Source organism: Letharia lupina (assembly GCF_014066315.1).
Source record: "Letharia lupina isolate WasteWater1 chromosome Unknown contig_22, whole genome shotgun sequence".
Taxonomy (NCBI): Eukaryota; Fungi; Ascomycota; class Lecanoromycetes; order Lecanorales; family Parmeliaceae; genus Letharia; species Letharia lupina.
This window is the reverse complement of record NW_023502991.1, coordinates 1,089,227-1,115,004: the sequence shown is the minus strand read 5'-3', so window position 1 is coordinate 1,115,004 and position 25,778 is coordinate 1,089,227. Positions and strand designations below refer to the sequence as shown.

Below are 25,778 nucleotides of genomic sequence, written 5' to 3'. Positions count from 1 at the left end.
GTTGCAGAGACGCCGTGGGCCGGGAAGCAGCAAACGCATAACGGGTGCGTCTCTGATTGCCGAATTGGCGGACTCCGGTCCGGGCGCTCAAATGTCGGACCTGGCTATGTGGATAAGCAGAGGCTGCAATGGTTGAAGCCGATAATCCGTTGGATCGCCGGGTGTGGTGGCAAACGAGCTGCTAGCATCGTGTTGCCGGGCTGGACCTGAACTCTCATTACTTGTATGTTTTGCTGCGATATAGGAATGCTTGGTAGAATCTTAAACGGGCTCGTGGTAAGGATTTTCTTCATTAAGCTAGCAAATTCTAGTCCTGGCCAGATCCATCAACGTGCATCACTTGATCATAGACCCTTTCTGACGGTGTAGACAGAATACTGCCGTGGCCTCTAACTTAAGTGTCAAAACTAATGGCTCCTCTGTCCAGCAACATCTGCACGATTCGATCATGACGTCCTGATAATGCTGCCTGCAGTGCGTTACCATGACATCCACCTTCAGCGTTGACGTCCGCACCCTTATCCAGCAGTATTTGTACCAATGTACTACGACCTCCGGATGATGCCTCGTGTAACGCATTGCCATATGTTTCATCTTGAGCGTTGACATCCGCACCCTTGTCTAGCAGTATCTGTACCACTTGATCGTAACCTCCTAATAATGCCGCATATAACGCATTGCCATATGTTCCACCTTGAGCGTTGATATTCGCACCCTTGTCTAGCAGTATCTGTACCACTTGATCATGACCTCCTAATGATGCTACCTGCAGCGCGTTGCCATCATAAGCGTTGACATCCGCACCCTTATCTAGCAGTATCTGTACCACTTGATCATAACCTTTTGATGACGCTATGCCTAGCGCGTTGTTATTTTTACCATCAAACTTGATATCAGCCCCTCTGTCTAGTAATACTTGCACAACTTGATCATGACCTGCTGATAATGCTATCTGCAGTGCATCGCCGTAATAACCACCTGGAGCATTGACATCGGCACCATTGTCCAGTAAGAGGTGTATCATTGACAGTTCTCCATATCTAGCAGCAGCGCCTAAAGCATTGTATACTATTCCGGAGCTGTAATTTATGTCCGCACCTTTTTCTAGAAGTCGCAATACCGTTGCACTGTCATTCTTTCGAGCAGCATCTGCAAGGGCATTCCCCTTGGTCTTCCCTTTTCCATCCACCTCCGGTTGTTCAAGCTGCTTGATCCCCTCCATACCATTGCGTGATGCTTCCTTGAGGCGTTTTGAGTAATTCTTTTCGAGATCCATCGCGCGTCCCATGTGCAGGATTTTCTTGACAGTTGTTTCATGATTGTTTGAAGCAGCTCTGCTCAACGCTCGAGATATCGTCGCCGAGAGGTTGGGGCCACCGTCTGCCAAGTGCCCCACAAGGGTGCTCAAGATCCCTGGCACGATATCGTCGTGCCCACCAGAAGAGGCCTCTACGAATCCCTTCCTCCATGCGGCCTCTTTCCACTTAACTGTCCACTTCTTATCAGAAGGGCTCCACAGTAATCTCACAGCGTCAAAATGTCCATGTTCTAGGGCTATCAGGAGCGGAGTTCGCCCCCGAGAATCCTCTGCGTCGACGTCGACATCTGTGCTGAGAATCTTCTTTAGTAAGTCCACATGGGTGGTCTCCACTGCCTCGTGCAGTACTGTCCGCTCATTTTTCGCCTTATGGTGTATTTGGTCCGATCCCAAAAGCTCCAACAATACCAAGGCCGCACCAAAGCTTTTCTGCTTAACCGCTCTGAAGAGGAACCCAGTCTCATTAGTCGGATACACCGACATCTCAGCACAGAGGTCCCGGACAGCTGATGCATCGTCTCGATCAATGGCATTTTCAAGAGCCTGGCTTAACGAAGCTCGCTTCACGCTTGGAAACATAAACTCTTCATTCAGCTCGCAATGGCAAAGCTGCTTATGCCTGGTGAGATCAGCACGTGTTGGGAAACCGATCACCAAATATTCACAGCCTTCAACGGTGCATTTGTGTGCTCGTTCGTGAGATTGCAGATGTTCGTCTCGTAGATTGCGACTGGCGAAGCCTCGCTGAAATCGAGAGCATTTTTTTATGGGACATTTGTAGAGAGATCTGCCGTACGCTTCGGCTAGTAAGGGCGAATCTTTAAACACCTGCGGCGGTAACTTTTCCAAGATGCCTCTAACCTCGAAGACTCCGCGTAAGATATATGGGGTCAATGCTACAAGAGGCAAGACCACTGATTAGCCGCATTCCAGCGCACTCAGTGCCATTACTTTACCTGAATCGGTTTCGTTAACACAGATGTTGTCTACCATGTCGTATGACTTTTGACAGTTGTCCAATGCTGCTGAGATACTGTGCATGTTGAACTCGAGATCCTGGGTGCTTGAATCTGAATTATCTGTGGCAAATTGTGCGAAATGTCGCTGAAACAAAATGACGACTGCTGTCTTTAGGCTTGACATATCAACATTGGTCGCTAGTTCGCCATGGTCGGTCAAACATTTGATATGGTGAATCCAATTCAAGGCTGCGTACTCCTGAAAAGCGTAGTCTCCTTTGTAGACTGAGACTTCAACGTCGGTGAGGTCCAGACACGGACTGAAGCACGGAAGTGTAAGATACGAAGCACACAGCAGTGCCAACCTCAAATTAGCAGCGCTAGGATTGACGAAGTAACCGCTATGGTGCTGAAGCAAGTAACTAGACAGAGTTATTTTACTGCTCAAGGTTAAGAGAAAGTAATGCTTACTCCCTGGCCGTTGGGTGGATAAAGTTAATCGAACCATCTAGATGGACTTCGACGATAGGCCCTAGAAGCTCATCTAGGGGTGCTACTGATCTCCGATTTTCGAAATCGATGCTTCCATTCTCTAGGCAAATTGAGAAAGCACCTTGTACTTCGTGGATTGTTAACGGTCGCGTGGCCATGACGAGTACATCTAAGCCAAACTTAGCACGTTGCCATCTCCTTGTTGGTTGGTTCCTTTTCTGCATTCGATCCAAGATGCGTGTATACCTAGAAGTTTTAGCGCAATGCATTTCATTATCTGAGTCATTACGCTCACGCCTGCCCTATTCCATTAGGTAAAACCTCGTCACTCAACTCCTCCTCTAGATCTTGGCGGCAATCCTGATCGATGAGATTGTCCATGATTAGCCGAGCTAGAAGAAACATACCTGAGTGGTCTTGAATCAGCTGTTGAAGATATGTAGGGTTATGGCCCACAAACCCTGCGATCGTCTTGCTATGTCCGCTATAATGGTTCTCTGACGCTCCAGGGCAATTGAAAACTTCTTGCTCAAGTCTAGTGCCCGCACTCGGACATAGTCCTTGATGTCCTTGTCCAGATGATAGGGTCTGATATCGAGTCGGCTTGCAGAGCGTAGCGAAATGCCAATATCCTGCTCCTTGCGACTGGTCAAAAATACGCGTATGTTCCTTTTAGTTTTTGAGGCTTTGAGAAGATTGTGGATCATCAGCAAGGTTTGCCGTCTCTCCGGCTCTTGACATTCATCTAAGCCATCAATCCCAATGAACAACTGCTCGTGGTGCAGAGCAATTTTTTGGAGCATCTCCGTGCATAAATCGTTTGCAGAATCTGGATGACGATTGACTCTACCGATAATCTCATCGTATAGGTATTGCGAGCAGGTTGGGTTCAGAGCCAGTAATTGTGCAATCAGACAGCGGACAATACCGTTGAAAGATGTCTTGAGAGGATCATCGTATCTACAATAGAAGTAGATGACTTCGGACTCTGAAAGCCTTTCATTGATGTCTTCGACAATAGAACTGAATATGAATGTTTTACCTGATGTACGCCATTAGCAGTCGAGGCTTTCAATTAAGGCACTGACGCTATGGACCCTACCTGCTCCAGGAATACCAGAAATCCAAAGGACAGGACTGCTCGTCTCACTCCCCCAGGACCACTCAGATAGCTGCGTTGTATCGAATACCCAGCGGGTAGATGCTGAGTATAAGCGTTGTTCTTGCCGAAGCTCTTCGTGTCGGTTCTGGCAGGAAACGTGTGAAAGCCAATCTACTACGAATGATTTCCGATGTTGATCGTCCCTGTAATTCTGGGCCTCAAATTCTTGCGAAATGCGCAGTCTGGCATCCTGGGCTTCTCGAAAATGCCAAACACTTGCTGTCTGAATAAGAAGCTCCTTGGACCCTTGAAGATTCTTGACCACATCTCCATACAAATCGCTAAACGATCGAAAGGCTGTCTTGAATGCTATTGTCCATGCTATATAGTTATAAGTATGTATCTGAGATAGATACCTGAGCCTTACTTCTCTGCTTGAAGAAAATAACAGCCCTACTATGAAACTTCAAGATGTCCTCGTAGACATTGGCCAGAATCTGCTGTACGTAGTGTTCTCCACGAGCAGAGAATAGAGTGTCAACAGCTGCGAAGACTGGCAAGGATTCACCGATTCTCGCATAGGCTTCGAGTAGGGCGTCGAATGCATCCGACAGTCGTGAAGCGACCTGGATAATGCGTATTAGTCGTAGAAAGCCCAGGCGAGTTGAGGTAAGAGGATGTTGCTATTGCAAATTATTACCTGAAGGCACAATTTTACGGGGCCCTTTATGGGATTAGCGGATGCTTCCAGCAGAGTGGATTTATTTGAGGTATAAGGTATAAGATACCTATCTTACTGACCCAGATGAAAGCTAGAAAGTCGGGTTTCGCGCTAACAAATTGTTCAATGACTCGCGCATACTGCTGTAAGAACTCCAAAAACGGCCTGATCTTATTCAGATTGCGATAACCGCGTCGATGTGCTTGTTCATTTTGGATACTATCAATGGCATTCCTGAGTTCCTGGAAATTGGTTAATCCAAAGGCCTCGATGTCTCGTAAAGAGAGCTGGCACTTGAAGGCTTCCAAGCTACGAGAGAAAGCAGGCGGAGTCGGAGACAGAGGCATCGTGTCAACAACGATGATGATAGCTATGTCTTCGATGGACAAGACGACCGTCTTATAACTGTACGGTAGCAATGTTGCTCTTTGCGAAGGCATCAGAGGGGACACCCCTGACAGCCTCGCAGCCTGATCCTACGAAATGGTAGGCGCAGTCCTCAGCCTTCCCTCGGCTCTTCCGAAGCTGCATGATGGCCAACCAATGGAATAGAGTCAGATCAGCCTGATGAAGTGCCTCGGCGGAAACGGTCTCGAGGCTCTGAATGTGCTTTTGGAAGGTATACCTGCTCTCTCCAAGAGGACATCATCTCCATCAAACGTCCTAAGGGTACCCAAATGCTAAAAATGTCGCACCACAAGAGGCCTTGGGACAATATCCCCACTGTGACCAACCCATCCGGAGTTGCTCGTGCTAAAAGGAGAGCCGTTTCGCGTCTCAGCGTTCACTCAATCCTCAATGACGCAAGCGACGACGACGACTCGGATCAGGACATAACCAGCGTTACAGTAGAATCCACCTCAACAGCCTTAAGCGAGGTGTGCAGCGCACTGAGTGCATCTTCATCTCCACGGAAAACTACAAGCCCAGCATTTGGCCAGTCAGGCAGTGTGTCAGGAAATGTTGGAGAACAATGGCCCAGTAGGAGAGGGATATGTTTTGGTATGGTGAGGTCCAATAAGCGCTTCAGTTTCAAACTGTGACTGACTAGATAACCCAGCTCCTCGACGGCAGGATGAAATCGTTGCAAAGAAGTGGGCAAAGTCATGACATTCTGAGCTCAGCACTGGAGAATCACGTCGCGCTCAGACTGCGATTCAGACACAACTCGACTACAGTAATACTACATCCCTTGGAAGAGATTGGAGTACTCGACAACAAGACGGCTGCGGCACTGAATTCACTGAAAGATATTGCGCCGGCTATCACATTTGAGCTTTTTTTGGATCGCGAGGAAGACCAAGATAGCTCCGGTCGGCAGGGAAAGAAGGCAGCATCCATTCGTCCTCTTCAGATCCAGATCTATGGGCCTGATGAATACTACAACAATGTCGGTTCGGCGTTGTCGAACGCTGGCATGTATCTACAAGAGCCAGGCTTTCTTGATCATGGGACAGGATACCGAAACCCTCATTTCCTCTCCTGGGATAACAATCCAGAGACACCTTTGCTCAATAGGGCACGGAACGTTCCTAAGGCCGACTTTACAGCCAAAATCGAAGCAATAATGGAGTCTTTCAACCCCGCGCTGCAGGCCTCTCATGTGAAACAAGACGCCCGGATCTTTACGATTCTTCGGAAGTATGATCTATATAAACAACGCCCCACACTAAAAGCAACGGCTAACTCGAAGCTCGAAAAGCCATCAACTGAGTGCCCTAGAATTCATGCTCACTCGAGAAGATGAACACCAGAATACCTTGTCACTGTGGAAGCCATACAATGTTAACAACAAAAATGGGTGGGGACACTAGAAGTGCACGTTCAGATTTCTTTCAGCTTAAAAACGACAGGTTCGTCCATACAATCACACAGGAGAAGCGATCCATAAAGCCAGGGGAATGTCGTGGCGGTATCCTTGCAGATGAAATGGGAATGGTCTGAACCTCCTTCCAATGGCCAATGTACTACCCCAAGGTCTTTCAAATACTGACTCCCGGTGCCCAGGGTAAATCACTCACACTCATTGCACTTATGATGCATACTCTAGACGTTGCGCGCTCTTCTGGACCAGGCCGGAAACAAGGCTCTGTTCAAGTGGAGAGAGGCGAAGCGGCCCCAGCGCCAACACTTATCATTGCACCAAAGTCAAGTACTGGACCCTGCAGCCCTTCCACTCTACCTTGTCCTGCCATGTGCTAACGTGATCCTCTAGCTTTATATAGCTGGGAGCTGGAGATCGAAAGGTTTAGGTGATCACCGCCAGAGCTAAGTGTCGAGCTAACGCCTTCAGACATACTTCTTCCCATCTCGAAGTTTATGTATATCATGGGCAACGAACCACCATTGATCATGGAAGCCTCGCGAACTACGATGTGGTTCTCACGAGCTACGAAACAGTCTTGTCTGACGCAAATAGATCGAGGAATCTGCAAGCTACATTCTGGTTTCGTATCGTCCTAGATGAAGGTACAATATGAGATTTTTATTACTCTCCTCAATATAATACTGATCACTTCTTCCTATAAAAGCTCACCATATACGAAACCGCACAAATGCATTTCAGGCCATCATAAATCTTCAGACAGAACGAAGATGGTGTCTTACGGGGACACCTGTCCATAATGATCTTAACGATCTTTTCACGCTTACTGAGTTCTTACGATTTCATCCGGTCGAGAATCGCCAGAACGCACGTCGCTGGGTCTTGGATCCCTTAGAAACCAAGGAAGACTACGCAATAGAAAACCTTCGGCTCCTCGTGGGGACAGTGGCTCTGAGAAGATCTAGGAATTCTGAGATGAAACATGTCCGATCCGACGTTGAAGTGGCTGTTACTCTTTCTCACACCGAACGGCAGCAGTATGACTCAATCCGCACCAGGGCACGAAACATCGTTGCCAGCGTTGAGAAGACAACGCCCGCCCACAACTTGTTATCCTGCATACTTCAAATGAGGCAAGTTTGCAGCCATGGACTACATGAGCGAGGCTCCAGGCCAGAACCTGCAGATGCACGAGTACCTGTGTCCAGCAACACCGTCTGCAACAAATGCTTAGAGCTTTTGCCCGGTGATCTGATACACAACTCAAGCTTAGCTGAGAGCGGCGAATCAAGATACTGCCCAGAATGTGCTGCGGAGGAAAGCAGCACTCTATGCCTAAACACTGGCTCATTTTCGTTACAAAGCCGTGTTTGCTGGGATACAAGTACCCCCAAATCCTGGACGGGCGTTGGCGTCGCTAATGTTCCTGGTGATGATGATGGCGGCGACATAGATCTCAATGCATCCACAGTATCAAGACCGGGATGGTCCTCGAAGATTGACAGCGTGGTCAACAATCTTGTCCAGCTTGAGCAAAGGCGACACCCTGATGCAAAACCCATCAAAAGGTAAGATAATGGTATCGATTCGGATCCAGTGTTTTGCTTATCTATGCTCAGTCTCGTTTTCTCGTTCTGGACCAGGACTTTGGATTCTCTGGCATGCGCCTTATCAAGTCGCAACATGGCATCCGCACGTATCGATGGCAGCTTGGGTCTTGACCAGAGAAGAAGAGCCATAGAAAGATTCCAGTCAGAGTCGGATCTGAGGATCATGCTACTTTCGTTTGGAAGCGGCTCCGTGGGGTTAGTGGCTTCTTGAAAACCGAACAGTGCGCCAAGTTTGAAGCTAACAATGCATCATAGCCTGAACTTGACGGCTGCAACGCATGTGCACCTTGTGGAACCTCAATGGAACCCTATGGTCGAGGCTCAGGCTGCTGCACGTGTCGATAGACTTGATCAAGATAAAGATGTGGTCGTCCTGCGCTATGTCGTGAAAGACTCAATCGAAGGGGTATTTCGATAATAGCGGCCTATATGTTCCTTCGCTAATTGTTCGTCCAGTCAGTCAAGGCTCGGCAAAGGCGCAAGCTTTGGCTTGCGAAGCTTTCTACCCCTTATGCAACGACGGCTATTGAGGCCAATACGGTAGATAGCTTGGAGGTGCGAAAAGAAAGTCTTCATTGTGTAGAGGTTACTGACGAACGAACAGGACTTGCAATCGCTCATAGAATGACTGCAGGTTTGCTTGATGACGAAGGCGGCGATAACTCTAAAACCAGCACCACCTGTTCTCGTGTGCCAGGCGCCGTACATCCGCACAGAAGCAGTATCGAGTGTGAACTAGACATGGATTCAAGGCTATAAGCCATCGAGGTCGCCCCTTAGAACGGCACCGGCGCAAGAGGCCCTTATGAGGAGCTTAAATGATTACCGGAAGATCATGTGTTGCGGGACCTGTAGCTTCGTGATATTTTACAGCAGACCCGACCTAGATCATGTGAATGACGTAGGAAACGGCGTGGACCCACAAGATATCTGACAAAAATAACTACCGAAAGGCCGGCCAAGTTTCCACATAGCCTTTAAGCAATAAAGATCCGCTAATCCAATGCGAGAATTCCAGGGGGCATGTAGGGAGTCGTACTTTGATTCAGGGCGTCCCTCTGAATTTGAATACCCTCGACATCACTCCGCGGTCAAAATGAATAGTTGTATAAGCAACACTGTCAATAGCTACGAAGGACACATCTTGTGTACTCCGCTTAGCGCTCCGGATGGGTTCAACTACAACCCATACGCAACAGGCTCCCCAGTATCTCGGAGTAGAACGTCTCTCACAATCCAGGTCAACCATTTAATGGGCTTGGAAATGTGCATTGAAATGAAAAGCATGGATATACATTGGCCTGCCAGAATGTTCGGGAATCTTGGGAGTGTTGATGCTGCTTTCGTGCTCTCTTGAGTGGTCGTGAGTAATCCCGAGTGGCTCTCGATTGAATTCCGCGGAGTCTTCTCTCGACTGGATGAGATGGCGTGGTAGATGTTAGCTTGCAGCTCGATAGTCACAATGCAGTGAACTCTTTCCCAACGAGACTGAACAGGAAACGGTTTTGATGTCTTGGTATTTCGCAAGTTTCATGTACGAGAGAAATAAGGAACTGTGAGGAATAGATGATGAGGTAGTAGCAGCTCACCCTTGAGGGGACATGGAATGGCAAATTCATGCTTTGGGGTGGGAAAGGGGGCAAGTGTTAGGTTCGTGCCAGATTAAGACAATGGTGGTGTATAACGAGGATATGATTGATAGGGAAGAAGTATAAGAGTTCAGTTGACAGTCAGGAAATGGAGGGCGGCGAGGGGCGGGCCGGCACACTTCCGTACCGGAAGAAAACATATTCACCTGCATGCAGATTACGCACGGCAGGTTTACACGACAGCGCCTTGACCCCTTTCGACCCTAGCGACCGAATCCCTCGGCGAAGTCCAAACCAACTTTCCCTCTGAGAACAAACCCCGTAATCTGTAGAGATAAAACCGCCCCCTCAACCATGGCGCCCCTCACAGCCTTCAACCCCGCCCTGGGCCCGAGCCTCTCGCAATGCCACCCGGAGCCGGTGACGCTGCACATGAAGGAGAAAGCCTTCTCGCTCAGCGGGGAGGATTTCACCGTCAAGACGGTCGGTGGCGTCGAGGTCTGCAAGTGCAAGGGGAAGCTGTTGTCGCTGAGCGATAAGAAGGGTCAGTGGTTTCCTGTCCCTTCGGTGTTGAGGCCACGGGTCGGTGTGGAAAGGCCAAGGAAAGGAAAGGAAAGGGCGTGAGACGTGGTGGGGGTTGGGGCGCTGATCACGGGTGATGTACAACAACAGCCTTCACGGATATCCAGGGCCATGAGATTTTCGCCCTGAAGAACAAGCATTTCACCATCCATAAGACGTTCCACGCGGAAAGCCCCAAGGGGCATGAGTTGTTTGTGATCACGAAGAAGTTTACGGGTTAGTGATTGACTCCGCTTTGTGTCTGTCTTACACCTCGACTTGTTACGAGGGCCTTATCCTCGAAGCACCACACCCTCATTCCCCTTCCCTTCCCTTCCCTTCCCCATTCTTCCCCACTCTTCCCCATTTTTCCCCACTCTTCCCCTCTGACCGCCACAGTCCTCGCCAACGAGTCAACCGTCACCTTCAAGAACGAGTCCGACGGCCGACACGTCGAGCTCGACGTCCGCGGGACCTGGTACGACCGCTCCGCGAGCGTCACCTTCGGCGGCGAACCCGTCGCGCACATCTCGCGCAGCATCTTCAACATGAGGGAGATCTTCGCCGACAAAGACACCGTAAGCTTCTTTTCCCCCCCCTTTCTTTCCCATGAGATGAATGGTGTAAGGGGAGATGGGCTCATGGGGGTTTCGGGTTTAGTACTTTGTGACTGTGGCGCCGATGGTGGACTTGACCATGATTGCGGCGCTGTGCGTGTCGTTGGATGAGGAGGAGGAGAAGAAGTAGGCCGGGAGGCGACTCTGCTGTGTTCTGTTGGGGCTCACGTGCCGGACTGCTAGGAGGTTATCATTTTGTTGACGACATGACTTTGTAACGATAATCAAGGAGACGAAATCATGAGGAAGCATCCTCGGTGAGGCATTATTAGGCCCTTTAAATTCAAACACCGGGCAGCATGAAATCTTCAAGCCCAAGGAGTGAGCGAGATGCAGTCTTCAATGGAATAGGTGACGTAGAAAAGCTTGAGCAATAGTGTCTACATGGTGATATTTCATGATATATACGTCAATCAGTGGTGGCCATAATCCCCTTTCTCTGCAAGTGTCTTCTGGCATTGCGCCAGAATGGCGGCTTGGCGTCCAACATCTGCCAATCGACCAATGACCTCCTTATTACCGTCCACAAAGCCATATAAGGCGTATGGAATGTCAACTTCTCTACAAAATTCCTGGACCAGCTTCTGCGTCCGTCGTAGGTTATGCCGTGGCATCCGAGGGAACAGATGATGGATAGCCTGAAACTGCAGACCCCCGTGGAAGAAGTCAAGCCACTCTGGGCAATCAACGTCCATGGTGGTTCGGAGCATCTTTTGTGGGAAGGACTCGTTGATCCCAAGGTCTGCAGTGCTCATAGCGAAATGGCTGAGTGTGATTTGTACATGAAGCGGAGCCGTGATCATGTGGCTGACCATGACAAAGGCGAATCTACCAGCAGCGGTGGGAATTGATTGGTAGACCACTTTGTAGCCAAACCAATACCAGAAGAAGACCTGGCCGGCAATTTCAAGCCAACGATGCCACCATGCGGGGCCTTTCTTTGGCCCTTGGCCCATGATCAGGTACTCCCAGCTCAAGCGGTATAAATTGAATCTTCCAAATAAAAGTATGGGGTAGTAAAGGTAGTGCTGATATCGTAGCATAAATTTGGCAAAAGGGTCGTAAGTCATTATGCGGTCGTAGTATGTGCTTCTCAAAGAGTCGAAGAATCGATGCGAGATGGCGAAGAATGGCATGTGCTCGATGTCAGGGTCATGTTCTGGCGAATTTGTAACGATGTGATGCACATTATGATTCCGTTTCCACCATCCTAAGCTTAGACCTCCGATGAAGTCTGCAATCACTATCCCGACCACCGTGTCAATCGTAAAGTTGTGCGTTATGCCCATGTGACCTGCATCATGGACCGTGAAAACCAATTGGTGCCACAGTATACCCAGGCAAAGTCCACTAGTGCCATACCAGCCGTATCGTAGGAGTATAAGAAACATACTGAATAGGAAAGTATATCGAGAAAGTTCAATGAAATAGGAAGTATAGTTGCATTGAAAGAGTCCCTCGGCTCGAAGTCGGCCGAAGAGGAGGCGGTATTTCTGTACGATGTCGTCTTGTGTCGCGGGGTCCAGTGCTGGGTATTTCGCAAGGTCAAGATCAATTTCGTGCTGCGTGCGAGCATCCATTGTTGAGAGCTTGCCCGGGTCATTGGTTGTATGCGACTCAATTGACGATAGAGAAGATATTGACGAGACTTCATGAAGCTCCGAGTTGTAGCTACGCCGTCGTCGCCTGAAATCGCTCGAGCCATCAATGGCATCAAATAGTGGAGAGTCTGGAGGTGAGCTGCTCCCAATTGAAGTATCCTCATCTTCTGTATCCTCGCCGGTCGCTTCAATGGCATCAGAATAAGTCCTAAACTTGCCGCCTTGGATTGGTGGTAGGAAGTTTCTCCATCGTCCCTCAATTTTGCCAACCTGAAACTTCAACATGTGCTGGAGGGCCTCGACCGAATGTAGTCTGTCAATGGCTAGATTAGCGAAGTCCTGCCCCAATTCAGGATTGGATTTCCGTACGCGTGCACTTCGTCCGTAGCATCGCGGCCAACCATGTGCATGATGGCCTTGTCTCCGCCTGGATGATACCTGAGCCAAGCATCCACCTTGAGCACCTTGCCATCAACGATGATCACCGTCCGGTCTTCTGCAATCATGCCCTCGACCTGCCTTCGAGTGAGGACAACATCTTTTTGAGGCATTCGACCTGACACACTGCTTGCCAGAGCCATACTGAACGGACTAAGCTAAGCCATGTCGATTATCCTTGGGGATTGGTGTCAAAATATGGTACAATTGAGGACTCTCTGAGCCTTTGAATTGACTGTTCCAAGTGATGAGACCGTGGTATCTTGGTACCTAGAGAACCTGCCAAGGTGGGCTCGAGATCGCTGCTGACGATCATCCGCAACGGACGAACTTGCCGCCCTACTGTCACGCGATTGGGGAAGGTGGGGTTCCTCACCCGCGCGGGTCTTGTTTCTCATGTCTTGTCTTGAAGACTTGAACCAAGACAAAGGGAACCTCAAAGATCAAACATTCCTTCATCCGATGTATGTCTCTTTCTTAGCGATGGCTTTGGGACTGGCGAGCTCTAATTAGAACATCTGGGGAACTTGAGAAGGGACAATGTCTGAAATGTAATCAGTACGACCCACGCTGCTTGTGATCTGTAGGGGCTGTTACCATCCAATGCATCGGATCTGGCCATCCAGTCGATTATTTATCCTTATTCAACGGCACTTACCTGGGTAACTAACCCCTCAATCGCACCGTCACAGCCCAGGAGAAAATGGCAACCATAGAAGCCCTTATCCAAGAATGGCTACGTTTGGACAGGGATGAAGCCACGAGGACGGAGATTCTGGAACTCGTCAAGCAGCAAAACGTCAAGGAATTAGATTTTCTTCTCGGTTCGAGGCTCACATTTGGTACAGCTGGTCTCAGGGCTCGAATGGGAGGGGGCTTTTCACGACTCAACAGCTTAACTATCATCCAAACATCCCAGGGTCTAGCTCAGTATCTACTAGAAGAAGAACGGGCCTCAGCAGCTACGGCAGGAGTAGTTATTGGGTATGATGCCCGCCACAACTCCAAGAAGTTTGCAGAACTTGCAGCTGCCGCCTTCATTGCCAAAGGGATTCGAGTCTCGTGGTACGAGGATCTCGTTCATACTCCAATGGTGCCTTTCGCTGTGAAACAGCTTCATGCCGCCGCTGGTATCATGATTACTGCAAGCCACAATCCCAAAGACGACAATGGCTACAAAGTCTACGGGTCAAACGCATGCCAGTAGGTGCTTTTATTGTCAGCTCTTCGTGCTCGTACTCAATCTTGAGCTTGAGCAGTAAGATGGAGTCTGGTAGTAAAGCTATGGCTTCGCTTTCGAGAGTCGTTCCTCAAGTCAAGCTTTAATCTCGAAGAAGAACTACTGACTTGATGACTATATCGCAGGATCAATAGCCCAGCAGATGCCAAGATTTCAGCCGCTATACTAAACAATCTAGAGCCAGTGACCTGGGACATCAAAGGCAACGGACAGTCCAAGCTGCTCACCCCAGTGCTGGACAACATGCGGGCAAGCTACCTTAAAACAGTACATCAATACGTGGATGTTCGCCCAAGAGATGCCGGCTTTCCTCTGGGATTTGTATATACTCCTATGCATGGTGTCGGTCTCGTTCCCATGGAAGCCATATTGAAGGTGCTAGATAGCCATGACCGCATGGTAGTAGTCCGGGAGCAAGCCCAGCCTGACGCCGAGTTCTCCACTGTGGTTTATCCGAACCCCGAAGAAACAGGGGCTCTTGACCTAGCAAAGGCAACAGCAAACCAGCGGAATGTACGATTGATTCTTGCCAACGACCCTGACGCAGATCGTTTTGCCGTTGCCGAGAAGCTAAATGACGGTTCCTGGCATCAATTCACCGGTGATCAAGTAGGGATTCTTCTCGCGGATTACCTGGCCAAAGGGATAAAGCCCGAAGAATCGGGTGAAGAGTGGATGTTGACGACCGCGGTGTCTTCCCAGATGCTTTCAGTGCTTGCAGAAGCTCGAGGATTCGCCGTTGAGGAGACCCTTACAGGATTCAAGTGGCTTGGTAATCGAGCATTAGAACTTGCGGGTAAGGGCAAAAAGGTGCATTTTGCCTACGAAGAAGCGCTAGGTTACATGTTCCCTGACGTCGTCCATGACAAAGATGGGATTGCAGCCGCTGTCGTTTTTCTGCGCGCTTGCAAGGATTGGCCATCATGTTCCCCGTGGGCTAAACTACAGGAATTGTATGGGGACTACGGCTATTTTCATACGATTAATACGTACTGGCGGTCTCCAGACATAACAGCAACGTCGGCAGTATTCGATCAAGTGCGTCGCATTGGGGACCCTTACCCAAAGCTTGTCGGACGAAGAAATGTAGTCCGCTGGCGGGACCTGACCGTGGGGTATGATTCCAGTACTAACGACCACACACCTGACTTGCCCGTTTCAGAAAGTAGTCAAATGATCACCTGCTGGCTCGAAAAATTCGATGATATTGACGAAGGAATCCGCTTCACGGTTAGAGCATCAGGGACTGAACCCAAGATCAAGATATATTTGGAATGCCGTGGCAAGGATCCATTATCAGCCAAGACAGGGGCAACCCAGATGCTGGAGAGTATAAAGCAGGAATGGTTCAATGATCCTTGCCTCATTATGGAGAAGAAGTCCTGACTTTGTCAATGTCAGATGATGCTCGAACAGAGCAAGCATCTATCTCCATTGGCTTCAAACCCCCACTGGTGATCAACCACGTACAAGCAGCTAGCGCTTGGCTTATTCCTGCGCTCCGTAAACACCAAAAGAATTGTTCAACAAGGGGCCAAAGAACAGACGTGTGACTCGCCTGCTTAATTTGCAAGCGCAGCAAACCGTAACTTCGTTGAATTTAACCTCCTCCACCACCTCGATTAATCACGGGATTGAACATGTACACATACGCATGTTTGCTCTGGCGTTTGCTAAACATTGATTACACGCTTGATATTCTTACAAAACCCAGTCGTAGTGACGCTTTCTAGGTACGAAACTCGAGCGCTATCTTCATCACTACACAACATTCTCCAAAAAGCCAACTTCAACGGAACAAAATCCCATTCCATACCTGGACCCGAGTACCTTCAGACCAACCTTTAAATCCTCAACAACATGGATCGCTACCAACCTTGCCCCTCCCGGCCTCCCCGTCCCCTTCGTGAACCCAGCTTCTACCACGACTCCGACCATCCCCCTAGCTCGTACGATCGTGCTGCCTACCCTTGAAGCCGTCACGGCGGACGTCGCTCATCAGTCATACCCACGCCGATGTCCCAATCCGCCGACTCTGCACTATAAAGTATTGCAAATTCTCTCTGCCTCCTTTCGCAGAACTCTAGAATCATGACCTATAGCAGCGGCAGCAGACATGGTCGACCAACAATGTCTCGCCAGCGCTATGCAGGCTACGGTTGCTGCTACCCTTGTGGTTCGGGAGAGTGGGCCGGGGATTACGAGCCGATGATGGAACGCCCATACCGGGATCTGTATGGCATGGACGGGAGGCGAAGGGCGTACGACGTTGATGAGTTGGACGATAAATGATGATGGTGTGCTGGATCATGGGGAACCTAAGTAGTGGATGATCGGTGTGCTAGGATGCTGTTCAGGCCTTTAATCCAAGTTGGAGCGAGACATGGCCTGAAAAATGGTTTCGTTCAGCAGCGAGAAGTCCATAGTCAACACGCTCTGATGCCACGCTCCGGGATAAACTCACCGATGTCCACGAAGTGTGGAAGTAGAAAAGCTTGACAGCACGCTATGTACAAAAGTCCCAGTCCCCTCGCTCTCTCTTTTCCGCACCCTCTACTGCGCGCTCTAATAATGAATCGCCTTCCCATACGTCGCCATCGCCGCCTCCTTGAATGCCTCAGCCAGCGTCGGATGCGCGTGGCTCGTCCTCCCCACGTCCTCACTCGACGCGCCATACTCAATCGCCAGCACCCCCTCCGCAATCATCTCTCCCGCATTTGGCCCCACAATATGAATCCCCAGTATCCGATCCGTCTCGGCATCCGCTAGGAACTTGACCATTCCCTCCGTCTCCAAATTCGTCTTCGCCCTCGAATTCGCACTAAACGGGAAACTTCCCGCCTTGTATTTCACCCCCTGCTCTTTCAACTCCGCTTCGTTCTGCCCAACCCAAGCAACTTCTGGGTGCGTGTACATGACGGAGGGAATGGCGTTGTAGTTGACGTGGCCGTAGCCCTTTTTGACGAACTCCACGGCTGCGACGCCTTCTTCTTCCGCCTTGTGTGCGAGCATGGGGCCGAAGGTGCAATCGCCTATGACGCGGATGTGGGGGAGTTTGGTCCGGTATTGTTCGTCAATGATAAGGCGGCCTTTATTGTCGACCTCGAGGCCGATGTTCTCGAGACCAAGGCCGGCGGTGTAGGGGCGACGGCCGATGGCTACGAGGACGACATCCGCGTCGAGCTAGCAGAAGGTCAACAAGGGGCCTGGCAGCGCGGGTCAGAACAAGGATGGCTTACGGTCTCTGCTTTGCCGCCCTTTGCAGCTTCGACTTCCAGCTTCACGCCCTCGCCGCTGGAATCACCTTTCAGGACTTTAGTGCCGAGTTTGAATTTCATGCCTTGCTTTTCCAGTATCTTTTTGGTGGTTTTTGAGATCTCGGCGTCCATGCCTGGACCTCCGATTTGGCCCAGGAATTCAACGACTGTGACTTCAGATCCTAGTCTTGACCAGACAGAGCCCTACGTACCCAGCATTAGCATACTGCTTCCATGTTCGGCATCCAGCCCGGGTTACCATTTCAAGACCAATAATGCCCCCTCCGATCACCACCATCTTCTTAGGCACTGATTCCAGCGCGATTGCCCCGGTACTCGTAACGACCTTCTTCTCGTCTATAGTAAGCCCAGGGAATGGCGTCGCTTCACTGCCCGTAGCGATGAATATATTCTTCCCCCGCAGTGTCTGCTCCCCACCGTCTATCAGGTTGACCTTGACCTCATTCTCCCCAGAGAACGCCCCAGTGCCTTTTATGTATTCGACCTTGTTCTTCTTGAATAAAAACTCCACCCCTTTCGTTAGGCCATCCACTGAGGTGTTCTTTGCAGCCATCATCTGTTTCAAGTTGAGCTTAACATCGCCGACGTCTATGCCTCGCTTTTTGGTATCGTGTAGGATTTGGTGGTACATATGTGAGTTGTTGAGGAGGGATTTTGAGGGTATGCAGCCGACGTTTAAACATGTTCCACCTAGAACACCGCGCTTTTCTATACAAGCCACCTAGTTGCGTGTGAGTCTCCCAACTTGACAACATTCGTAAACTAGAAGCAAGCTACCTTCATGCCCTCTTGCCCTGCTTTTATGGCGGCGACATAGCCGGCAACGCCCCCACCAATAATAATCAGATCATGCTCCGCTAGAGACGGTCAGCAAGCTCCAGGTACAGACCCTTTATAGTGCTTACAAGCTTCTGTTGCGTAGCCTCGACCTCTGCTGGTGTATAGACAGACTCCGGTTGGTAAAAATGTACTAGAGCAGCTCAACGGTCTCGTGGCGGACCTTGACGCGGATTTGGGGATCAGAGTGCGAATCATGGTGGAGACAAGTGTGGAAGGAGAGGAAAAGAGTGTAAAGGAGGCACTAAGATAGCAAAGTCAATTCCCAGTGGTTGAAGAGTTGCTCGATGGCGAAAGAATTAAATGGCAGCTTTGAACATCTTCGGCGACCCCATCTCGGCTAGCGGCGGCGAGCCCCAACTTCAACCGCTATAAAATCCACACTTACCATCACCAGCTACCAGTTCAACTGCCTTGAGGAGTGTATATAAATTAGGCTCGTGAAGATGGTCTGATGCTACGGTTTGATACTATAGAATTTCCGTGGGAGCAGCTATCACCAAATGCCAGGAACCATCTTCCACCTCACCTTCTCCGTCGCCCTCTTCCACTCCTTCCCATAAGCTCGGTCCATATACCCCTCGAGGACGCGCACAGACGTGCCACATAGGATATAAGCAAACATAGCCAACGCCAACAACCCAAAACCCCACCCGCCGGCCGCAGTCGCAAACGCTGTTCTCCAAATCGTGAATCCGAGGAAGTTGGGATGTCGGACCAGGCCCCAGACACCTCACGTGCACACTTTACCTCTGTTCTTCGCATCTTTCCGAAACAGATATTTGCTGTGATCGGCTATGAAGTGGAGGCTGAGACCGGCGACGAAGAAGATGGGTGTCCATTCGAAAATTGTCGGTGACCAGGTGGGATTGCGAGATGCTAAGTACACAAAGAGAAGGGCATGAATGCTGTCGAAAAGGTTTACTTGCCTACATGTTATCTGGCTCAGTATGTTTTTGGTCAAGATGGGGATTGACTCAGAGGACAAGTCCTATGAACAAAGTAGCCGTGGCCATGTCTCGTGGCTCAAACCACAGTCCTCATTAGAAGTTGACCCGGGAAAACAGACTCACGTGGTAACCTGGATCGATCCACCTTGTCCGCTCATTGGAAACTTCTCGCGCCTCCACACGGTATTGTACATGATGAACGTGACCGACGGGAGAGCCACACCCAGAAATACCATCGCAGAGTACGACGGCAAGCCGAGAGATTGCTCGATCCAACGCAGCAGAAAATCCGGGAAAAACGGGATGGCCAGGCCGTCGGTTGGAGGAGGTCGAGATGGATAAGCCGAGGGAAACCTTGAGAAGATTGATAGCGCGGAGGTTGGTGGCGCCAAGAGTGAGTAGAAGAGTACAGGCACCGCTGTACGGACCACGACGAAAAGAACGGCGCCTGCTGCGCTGCCACCGTACTGGGCCCGAAATGGGAAAAGGTCCATTGGCTCCAGTGGAGGCGATGCTGCTTTTTTCGATGCCATGCTCGCTCGTTCTCCGGTGTGATTCTGTCAGGCTTTGGCGGAGGGGAAAAGGACGATTTTGGTCGGCACGCTTGATCAGAAACCGGGCGAGGTGAGTCTGGAAATAGAGCTAACTCTGAAGACATCAATGTAAGGATTCGATTACAATATCTGCATTTGGAGAGTAAGCGCTAATTAGGCTAACTATGGCGCCAATTGAATAAACTATAAAGGATCGAGAACCGTAAGGTAGATCCAGTGTGCTAGTGTAGATACAGATAGAAATTTATGCTACTGTGGCAGAGGAAGCAAATCTCTGGATGTGGGTAGCTTGTAGTCCTCAAAAACAGCTCTCAGGTCCCCTTATGCCGGCTCTCTTTCCACTCTCCCACCAACCCCTTGTAATCTGCCTGACCATAACTGCCCCCAAACACCTCCCCCAACCATCCCCATCCCTTCCGCCGACTCCTCAAGCCCAAATCCTGCAACAGCATATCAAGATACGCAATGCCCTCAAACACGACATCCGGATGCCCGGCACCAAACCCGTACGGTGTTCTCCACTTCCCCCAGCGTTGGAAGAGCGCATTGTCGTACCTGATATCATCTACCGTCCCGATCTGCTTGATCGCAATGCCGTTCTCATGGACAAGCGTTTGCTCCAGACGCAGCTTTTTAGAAGGCTTACTGATTGATTTCACGGAACCGAGCTTGTCGTTCATGTAGGCGTAGGCCCAGATACTGCTGATTTCCGATCTGACCGCGTCCTGCGATTGGGCGACTACGCCTAGGAAGACAATGTCTCGAGTTGGCACGAGGGCGGTACCATGCCCCTCCAGAGCCGCCATGGAGTGAATGCTTGACGAATTCTGCCCTTTTCTTGTTCAACCAGCGATTCCTGATCCATTTTGGGCGCAGTTGCAAGCTTCGGGAACCTGTCGAAAACCTCCGCATCAACACGTGCGTCCAGCTTGTCCGAGATCTCCTTTTGTGTTTTGGTATACTCCGTACTTGGCAGACCTAGATCTGCGGGCATTTCCTTTGGCCGGAAATCGATACTTGGTCTCCATTTCCACCCCATACTGGCAACAAATGCATCGGTCTGATCCGAAGTCTCATCCTCAAAGCGTATGACATTTTCTGCTTCGAGAGATTTGACGTCCTTTCTGATCACTTCCACTTGGACAATCCTCACGAGTTCAAAAAAAAACCTTTGGATAATTCAAGATTGCAAGGCTCACACCATACCAAAACAATGGCTCATCCGGTACCGAGTTCTTCGTTGCTTCGCTCTTCAATATGCCGCTCTGCTCAAGCGTATCGGACGCCATCTTCGCCCAGAAACGGTCTACAAACCATCGACCCCAGCTCGTGCCGTGAAGCAAGTTCCGTAGGTATCCAAAGCCATCCGCATCACCCCAAACGCACGGAGAAAGCCATGTAAGAGGCCGTGTTGTGGTTAGCTTTTCGAGCCAATATCTAAAAGGGCCGATGTAAATATGTGCTGACGCCATGTATGTTGGGCCATGGCCCGAACCTCGGATAATCCAGGTCACTCGTTCACCATGGGTCGCCACCAGGTAGACAATGTCATACACAGCTTTGCCGCCCCCCAAAACGGTGTCTTCGTAGATTCGGGGTGCTTCGCGAGCGTAGTCGCCAAAATTAACAATTGGCGCAGCGAACTCCTCGCTGCCCTTGATGTTAATAGGAACAGAAGCGGACGAGAGACCGGCAGCTATAACGAGCTTGGAGCATCTAATGGTCCGTTGTGCTGGCGGCGGTCCAACAGCTTGCCCCTTTGACCAGGCGGTCTCGAGCTCCAGCCTCCACCCCGCTTGCAGCTCTTCTGCAACCATGACCTTTTGACCCTATTCGATTCGCCTTGTCAAATCATGCTTCTCAGCGTACCGACCGAAGTACTCGTAAATGACCTCGCCAGGGATATGCTCCTCATCTTTTACGCCAAGCACATCGTCCATGGGGAAACTCGGTGTACTCGAATGTTCCACGCAGGTTGTTTGACTTCAGGCCTGAGTAGAGGTTTTCCTTCGCCCAAACACCGCCAACCGCCAGGTTCGAGTCAACGATCAGTAGCTTAAGCTCAGATTCCGGCTAAGGAAGATACAGGCTGCAGTTAAACCTTGAAGGCCTGCTCCGACGATGACTACGTCATAATTGAACTCCATGGCGCACTCTTCATTGAAGAACACAATGATCGACAATGTTGATGGTATCAATAAAATCGGGAATTGGGGCCGCGAATGCTTTCAACAAGCAGAGATGGATTGAATCGACGAATGTGAGACGGAAGACTCCACTGCCTCGAAGCAACGCAGCCTAAGGAACACACCGATTTGTGTGGAGCAAAAAAAAGCGGTCTACTTTTTCGGAGACAAAAAGCTCGAGGCAACATTTGTAGCATTAAACTCAGATAGGCAAGGATCCCGCGATCCAAGATGCGCACCTTTGCACAAGATGAGGGGACGTGGGGACCCAGACAAGCACGAAGGTATTAATACTTCAGGGTGTAGAGACGTTTGGAACGACGATGTATTTGCCAAGGATGAGTGCTAGTCGTCAGCCGGGATCTGGTGGGTTGCCATGACCAACAAAGCATCGCATGCTACCTTACATCCCCATTTGACCATTGCTTGATCGACCATGCTTCCGGCAACATCGGTTTTACTAACCACTTTCTTCAGAAAGTACCGTAGGCCGCTAGCCATCTCAGGGATCTCTTTAGGCTTAAGGAAAATATCCAACAAGACCTTTTCGTTCCTGCTTTTGTCCAAGCCCTGTTGCGAATGTAGGATTGTCGTGATGAGTAAGATCTCCACGAATGTCCGAGTTTTAGACTGCAAATAGGCAAGATTGAGGTTCTAGTCGGGTCAGTGTGAATACATCATGGTATCATGATCAAGAGGAAACACACCTTGAGGACGCCAAGTCCCAACCCGCCCTCTGCAATTAATACTCCAAACATCCTTGCTAGGTTGACCAAGCTTCTCAGCCCAAGCTTGCCTTCGTCATCTTCGTCATATTCTTTAGGCTCGTCTTCACCTTCACCCAGCTGCTGGAAGAGATCCCACAGCGAAAATTGGAATGACATTTTGAGCTTCTTGTCTGAGCACACCCGCCTCGATAAAAAAGTATAGAACGGATTGTAAAGCTTTTCGGCCCCGGCACACTGTATCAGCACCTTTGATATCTCCAACTCCTGACTCCTTTTGAGACACAACTTCATCAAACGAATATATGCATCATTGTAATCCGTCGCGGACATGATAGCGATGAAGATCGAGCGCCTTACATCGGTGTTCATCCGCTGTTCCTTCGCAAGTTGTATCAGATCGGTAGCAACGCCGGCCATGTTAACCTCTCCATTGTTCTTGCCACGGACGGGAGAGGGTTGCTCAGTTCGCTCGGTATCATCTGCATCGTCGTCCTTATAGCTAGCTCCTACTAGCCACCACTTGCCTCTCTTGTCTGTCTGACGCAGATCTTTGAGCCCAATCCTAAGGGGCTCGCTTGCTCTAATGTTTCTCTGATTCAAAGATCCAAGGGTCTTCCTCATTCGAGTCGTGTGCTCGGAGGTAACGGTCGAAGCAGCGACGCCTGTCTTCATGCGGTTGTTCTTAAGATTGTTGATCGTTTCGATCATGAACTTTGTTCGAACAGAGAGCTTCTCTTCCCCTGCGTCGGCTACTGCGGCCTGCAGCTGCAGCACAATTTCTTTCAAGGAAGACGGATCATCTTGTCTTAATTGCGGGCCCGAGTTGCGGATGATCTTCAGAAGGAGCTCAGTGTTTGTCTCGGACAATTCATGGAGGAAAAGGCGGACGAAGTCATAGATCAGTTTGCTGCCGATAACCTGGAAATTATACAGCTCTGCAAGCAAGCTTATTAGATTGGTCAGCTTCTTGCCAGTCCTATCTCGATTTGCACTCAGATGATAGTTCTGCCTGAAGTCCTCGTCTATCCTCTGAATGATTTGGGCACCGAAATCCGTTCCCACGATTTTGTAAACTGCAGCAATGAAGCCTGCATGTAGGATAACGAAAGTATCTGACAGAGTGGTAGGATCAGAGAGAAGTCCCATCAGCAAATCAAGAAGCGTGGTAGTGACATGTTGACGAGGATGATCGCGATATATAGCTTCCATATCACCAAGTATAGATATTAGGTTCGCTTCAGACAACCGATTTAAGAGGCCCTGTATCTGTCGCCGTAGTTGCGAGAGGTCTTCCGATTCTGTAGCATCTTTGTTTCGTAATGACGGTGGAACATATTTCCCAACCTCTGTAGAAGCAGAAGAGGTCACAGGGGCAACATATGGGTTTTCCCGTGTCCTTTGTGTAGTCTTCGATGGCAATGGCAGCTCGGCCTCTTCGCCGAAGGACTCAAACTCGTCGTCTTCGTCCGTGTTGAATTGGCCATGCAGTTTCTCTTCATCCTCCTCTTCGTCCTCATCCTCATTGCCTATGACGCTGTCTTCGTCCTCGCCTTGTAAAGACGCGCTGCTGCTGGGATCCTCGATAATTGGCTTGCTCTCCTGTGCTTTCTGCCTCTTTCTCTCCAGCCATTCATCTTCTTCACTTCTCTTTCTTTTTCCTGGTCGACCTTCATCCAAGCCCACAGCATCATCTATGCCCTCCAGCAAAGAATCTAGGCCATCGTCTTCAAAGGACTTGGGAAGTTTCTTTTTTCCCTTTACCCCCAGCGCCTTCTCCAACGCTGCAATCTCCGCATCATCAGCTGCAAGCTTGTCTTGAACCCCTCGTGACAATTTCTTCGGCGGAGGTGGAGATGGCGATAGTGATTTCGCTTGCGGTCTTGCCTCCATTGGCTTAGACTTCTTTAAGATCGACTTTGGCGCTTTTGGCTGCACCGAGGTCGTTTTGACCTTTGGCTGCTCAACAGCAGTGGGAACTTCCGAGTGTCGACTATCATCTTCGGGACTCCGCCGTCTTCGCAGGGGCCGCGCATTTCTCAGTGGGGCATGAGCCGATTTCTTCTGCACTCTGGCAGCTTTTCTCTGCTCTTTCCTATTCGTAGGGCCGCCGCGTTTCTTCCCAACGGAACCATATTGCCCACCAGAGATTCCAAGCTCTTGAAGTAGCAGCTGCGGAAGCTTTGCAGTATTGTCAGTGGGCTGCGGCATTGCAGTGATCATGTAAAAGCCAGCTTCAAACACATCTGAAAGTCGAAACTTCCCCGGACTTTTGCCGGAGTTAAGCTCTCTTAGCGAGCGAGCGACATCCCCACACAAAACCTCGGCCAGCAGTCAATCAAATTCGACACCAGCCTTTCATCACATTACCGAACCCAGCTGTTCAGGTCGTGATTGGCAACAGCACATTCCTCAGAAAACTCCAGTCCCCAGCATTCCAAGATCCAGCAACATCTCACGACAGGCAATATGTCGTACCAAAAACCCGAGAAGGACTTCGGTGACGGACCCGTAAGTTTTTGGTCTTTACCTGCGGTCTACACAAGTCTTTCGATGAACCCGAGGCTAACACCGCTCACGTTGCTTTTTGCAGAAAATCCACAAGATCCGCATCACCCTGACATCGCGCAAGATTCAGAGCCTGGAGAAGGTCTGCCAGGAGCTCATCGAGCGTGCGAAGAGCAAGGACCTCCGCGTGAAGGGCCCCGTCCGTCTCCCAACCAAGAGCCTAAAAATCACCACGAGGAAAACGCCTTGTGGTGAGGGGAGTAAGACGTGGGATACGTATGAGATGCGCATCCACAAGCGTTTGATTGAGTAGGTCTCGCCAACACAGGGGGTTCAGGCTAGATGGGAGCTATGCTAACGCGTCGTGCTGAATCTAGTCTCAACGCACCTACGGAGGTTGTGAAGCAGATCATCGTTAACATCGAGTCTGGCGTGGAGGTGGAGGTTACAATCGCTGCTTAATAACCGGATGAGACCATGGCAATGGATCTGTTTTGGGCGGCTGAGGCGTGGAAATGGAGTTTTCCAGATGCAGCTGGCATTGATAGTCTCAGACCAGCCGCAATCGCAGCATGGAACTTGTTTTCTACCAAATTGGTCGACAGTAAGCTCATGCAACAATGTTCCACTCGGTGCCTTTTGGTCGCGTGTTTCACTAAATTTCTCG

At 50.0% G+C, this 25,778-nt stretch overlaps 9 protein-coding genes across 9 annotated transcripts; 4 read left to right on the top strand and 5 right to left on the bottom strand.

Annotated features, from left to right (window-relative positions):
* Positions 1–394: 394 nt before the first annotated feature.
* Positions 395–4,939, bottom strand: HO133_005979 (uncharacterized protein; the record flags this gene model as incomplete). Its single annotated transcript, XM_037296882.1, has 8 exons — positions 395–2,214; positions 2,275–2,597; positions 2,749–3,015; positions 3,065–3,161; positions 3,230–3,811; positions 3,872–4,252; positions 4,299–4,497; positions 4,673–4,939. The coding sequence occupies 8 exons, from the start codon at positions 4,937–4,939 to the stop codon at positions 395–397; spliced, it is 3,936 nt and encodes a 1,311-aa protein (XP_037148063.1).
* A 330-nt stretch (positions 4,940–5,269) lies between these two features.
* On the top strand, positions 5,270–8,655 carry HO133_005978 (uncharacterized protein; the record flags this gene model as incomplete). Its single annotated transcript, XM_037296881.1, has 12 exons — positions 5,270–5,599; positions 5,653–6,233; positions 6,295–6,393; positions 6,446–6,530; positions 6,600–6,744; positions 6,808–6,838; positions 6,886–7,061; positions 7,124–7,985; positions 8,037–8,222; positions 8,283–8,433; positions 8,484–8,582; positions 8,632–8,655. The coding sequence occupies 12 exons, from the start codon at positions 5,270–5,272 to the stop codon at positions 8,653–8,655; spliced, it is 2,769 nt and encodes a 922-aa protein (XP_037148062.1).
* A 1,315-nt stretch (positions 8,656–9,970) lies between these two features.
* HO133_005977 (uncharacterized protein) lies at positions 9,971–10,924 on the top strand (the record flags this gene model as incomplete). The annotated part of the gene is made up of 4 exons (XM_037296880.1): positions 9,971–10,160; positions 10,289–10,414; positions 10,577–10,755; positions 10,838–10,924. 4 exons carry the CDS (start codon positions 9,971–9,973, stop codon positions 10,922–10,924), a joined length of 582 nt encoding a protein of 193 aa, XP_037148061.1.
* A 283-nt stretch (positions 10,925–11,207) lies between these two features.
* HO133_005976 (uncharacterized protein) lies at positions 11,208–12,976 on the bottom strand (the record flags this gene model as incomplete). Its single annotated transcript, XM_037296879.1, has 2 exons — positions 11,208–12,708; positions 12,765–12,976. The coding sequence occupies 2 exons, from the start codon at positions 12,974–12,976 to the stop codon at positions 11,208–11,210; spliced, it is 1,713 nt and encodes a 570-aa protein (XP_037148060.1).
* Positions 12,977–13,536: 560 nt separating this feature from the next.
* Positions 13,537–15,459, top strand: HO133_005975 (uncharacterized protein; the record flags this gene model as incomplete). The annotated part of the gene is made up of 2 exons (XM_037296878.1): positions 13,537–14,036; positions 14,199–15,459. 2 exons carry the CDS (start codon positions 13,537–13,539, stop codon positions 15,457–15,459), a joined length of 1,761 nt encoding a protein of 586 aa, XP_037148059.1.
* Positions 15,460–16,638: 1,179 nt separating this feature from the next.
* HO133_005974 (uncharacterized protein) lies at positions 16,639–18,386 on the bottom strand (the record flags this gene model as incomplete). Its single annotated transcript, XM_037296877.1, has 6 exons — positions 16,639–17,256; positions 17,313–17,534; positions 17,590–18,072; positions 18,129–18,208; positions 18,257–18,285; positions 18,352–18,386. The coding sequence occupies 6 exons, from the start codon at positions 18,384–18,386 to the stop codon at positions 16,639–16,641; spliced, it is 1,467 nt and encodes a 488-aa protein (XP_037148058.1).
* Positions 18,387–20,003: 1,617 nt separating this feature from the next.
* On the bottom strand, positions 20,004–21,509 carry HO133_005973 (uncharacterized protein; the record flags this gene model as incomplete). The annotated part of the gene is made up of 3 exons (XM_037296876.1): positions 20,004–20,437; positions 20,515–20,840; positions 20,899–21,509. 3 exons carry the CDS (start codon positions 21,507–21,509, stop codon positions 20,004–20,006), a joined length of 1,371 nt encoding a protein of 456 aa, XP_037148057.1.
* A 714-nt stretch (positions 21,510–22,223) lies between these two features.
* HO133_005972 (uncharacterized protein) lies at positions 22,224–24,814 on the bottom strand (the record flags this gene model as incomplete). The annotated part of the gene is made up of 2 exons (XM_037296875.1): positions 22,224–22,532; positions 22,586–24,814. 2 exons carry the CDS (start codon positions 24,812–24,814, stop codon positions 22,224–22,226), a joined length of 2,538 nt encoding a protein of 845 aa, XP_037148056.1.
* Positions 24,815–25,072: 258 nt separating this feature from the next.
* HO133_005971 (uncharacterized protein) lies at positions 25,073–25,573 on the top strand (the record flags this gene model as incomplete). The annotated part of the gene is made up of 3 exons (XM_037296874.1): positions 25,073–25,114; positions 25,197–25,420; positions 25,489–25,573. 3 exons carry the CDS (start codon positions 25,073–25,075, stop codon positions 25,571–25,573), a joined length of 351 nt encoding a protein of 116 aa, XP_037148055.1.
* Between the last annotated feature and the right edge of the window lie 205 nt (positions 25,574–25,778).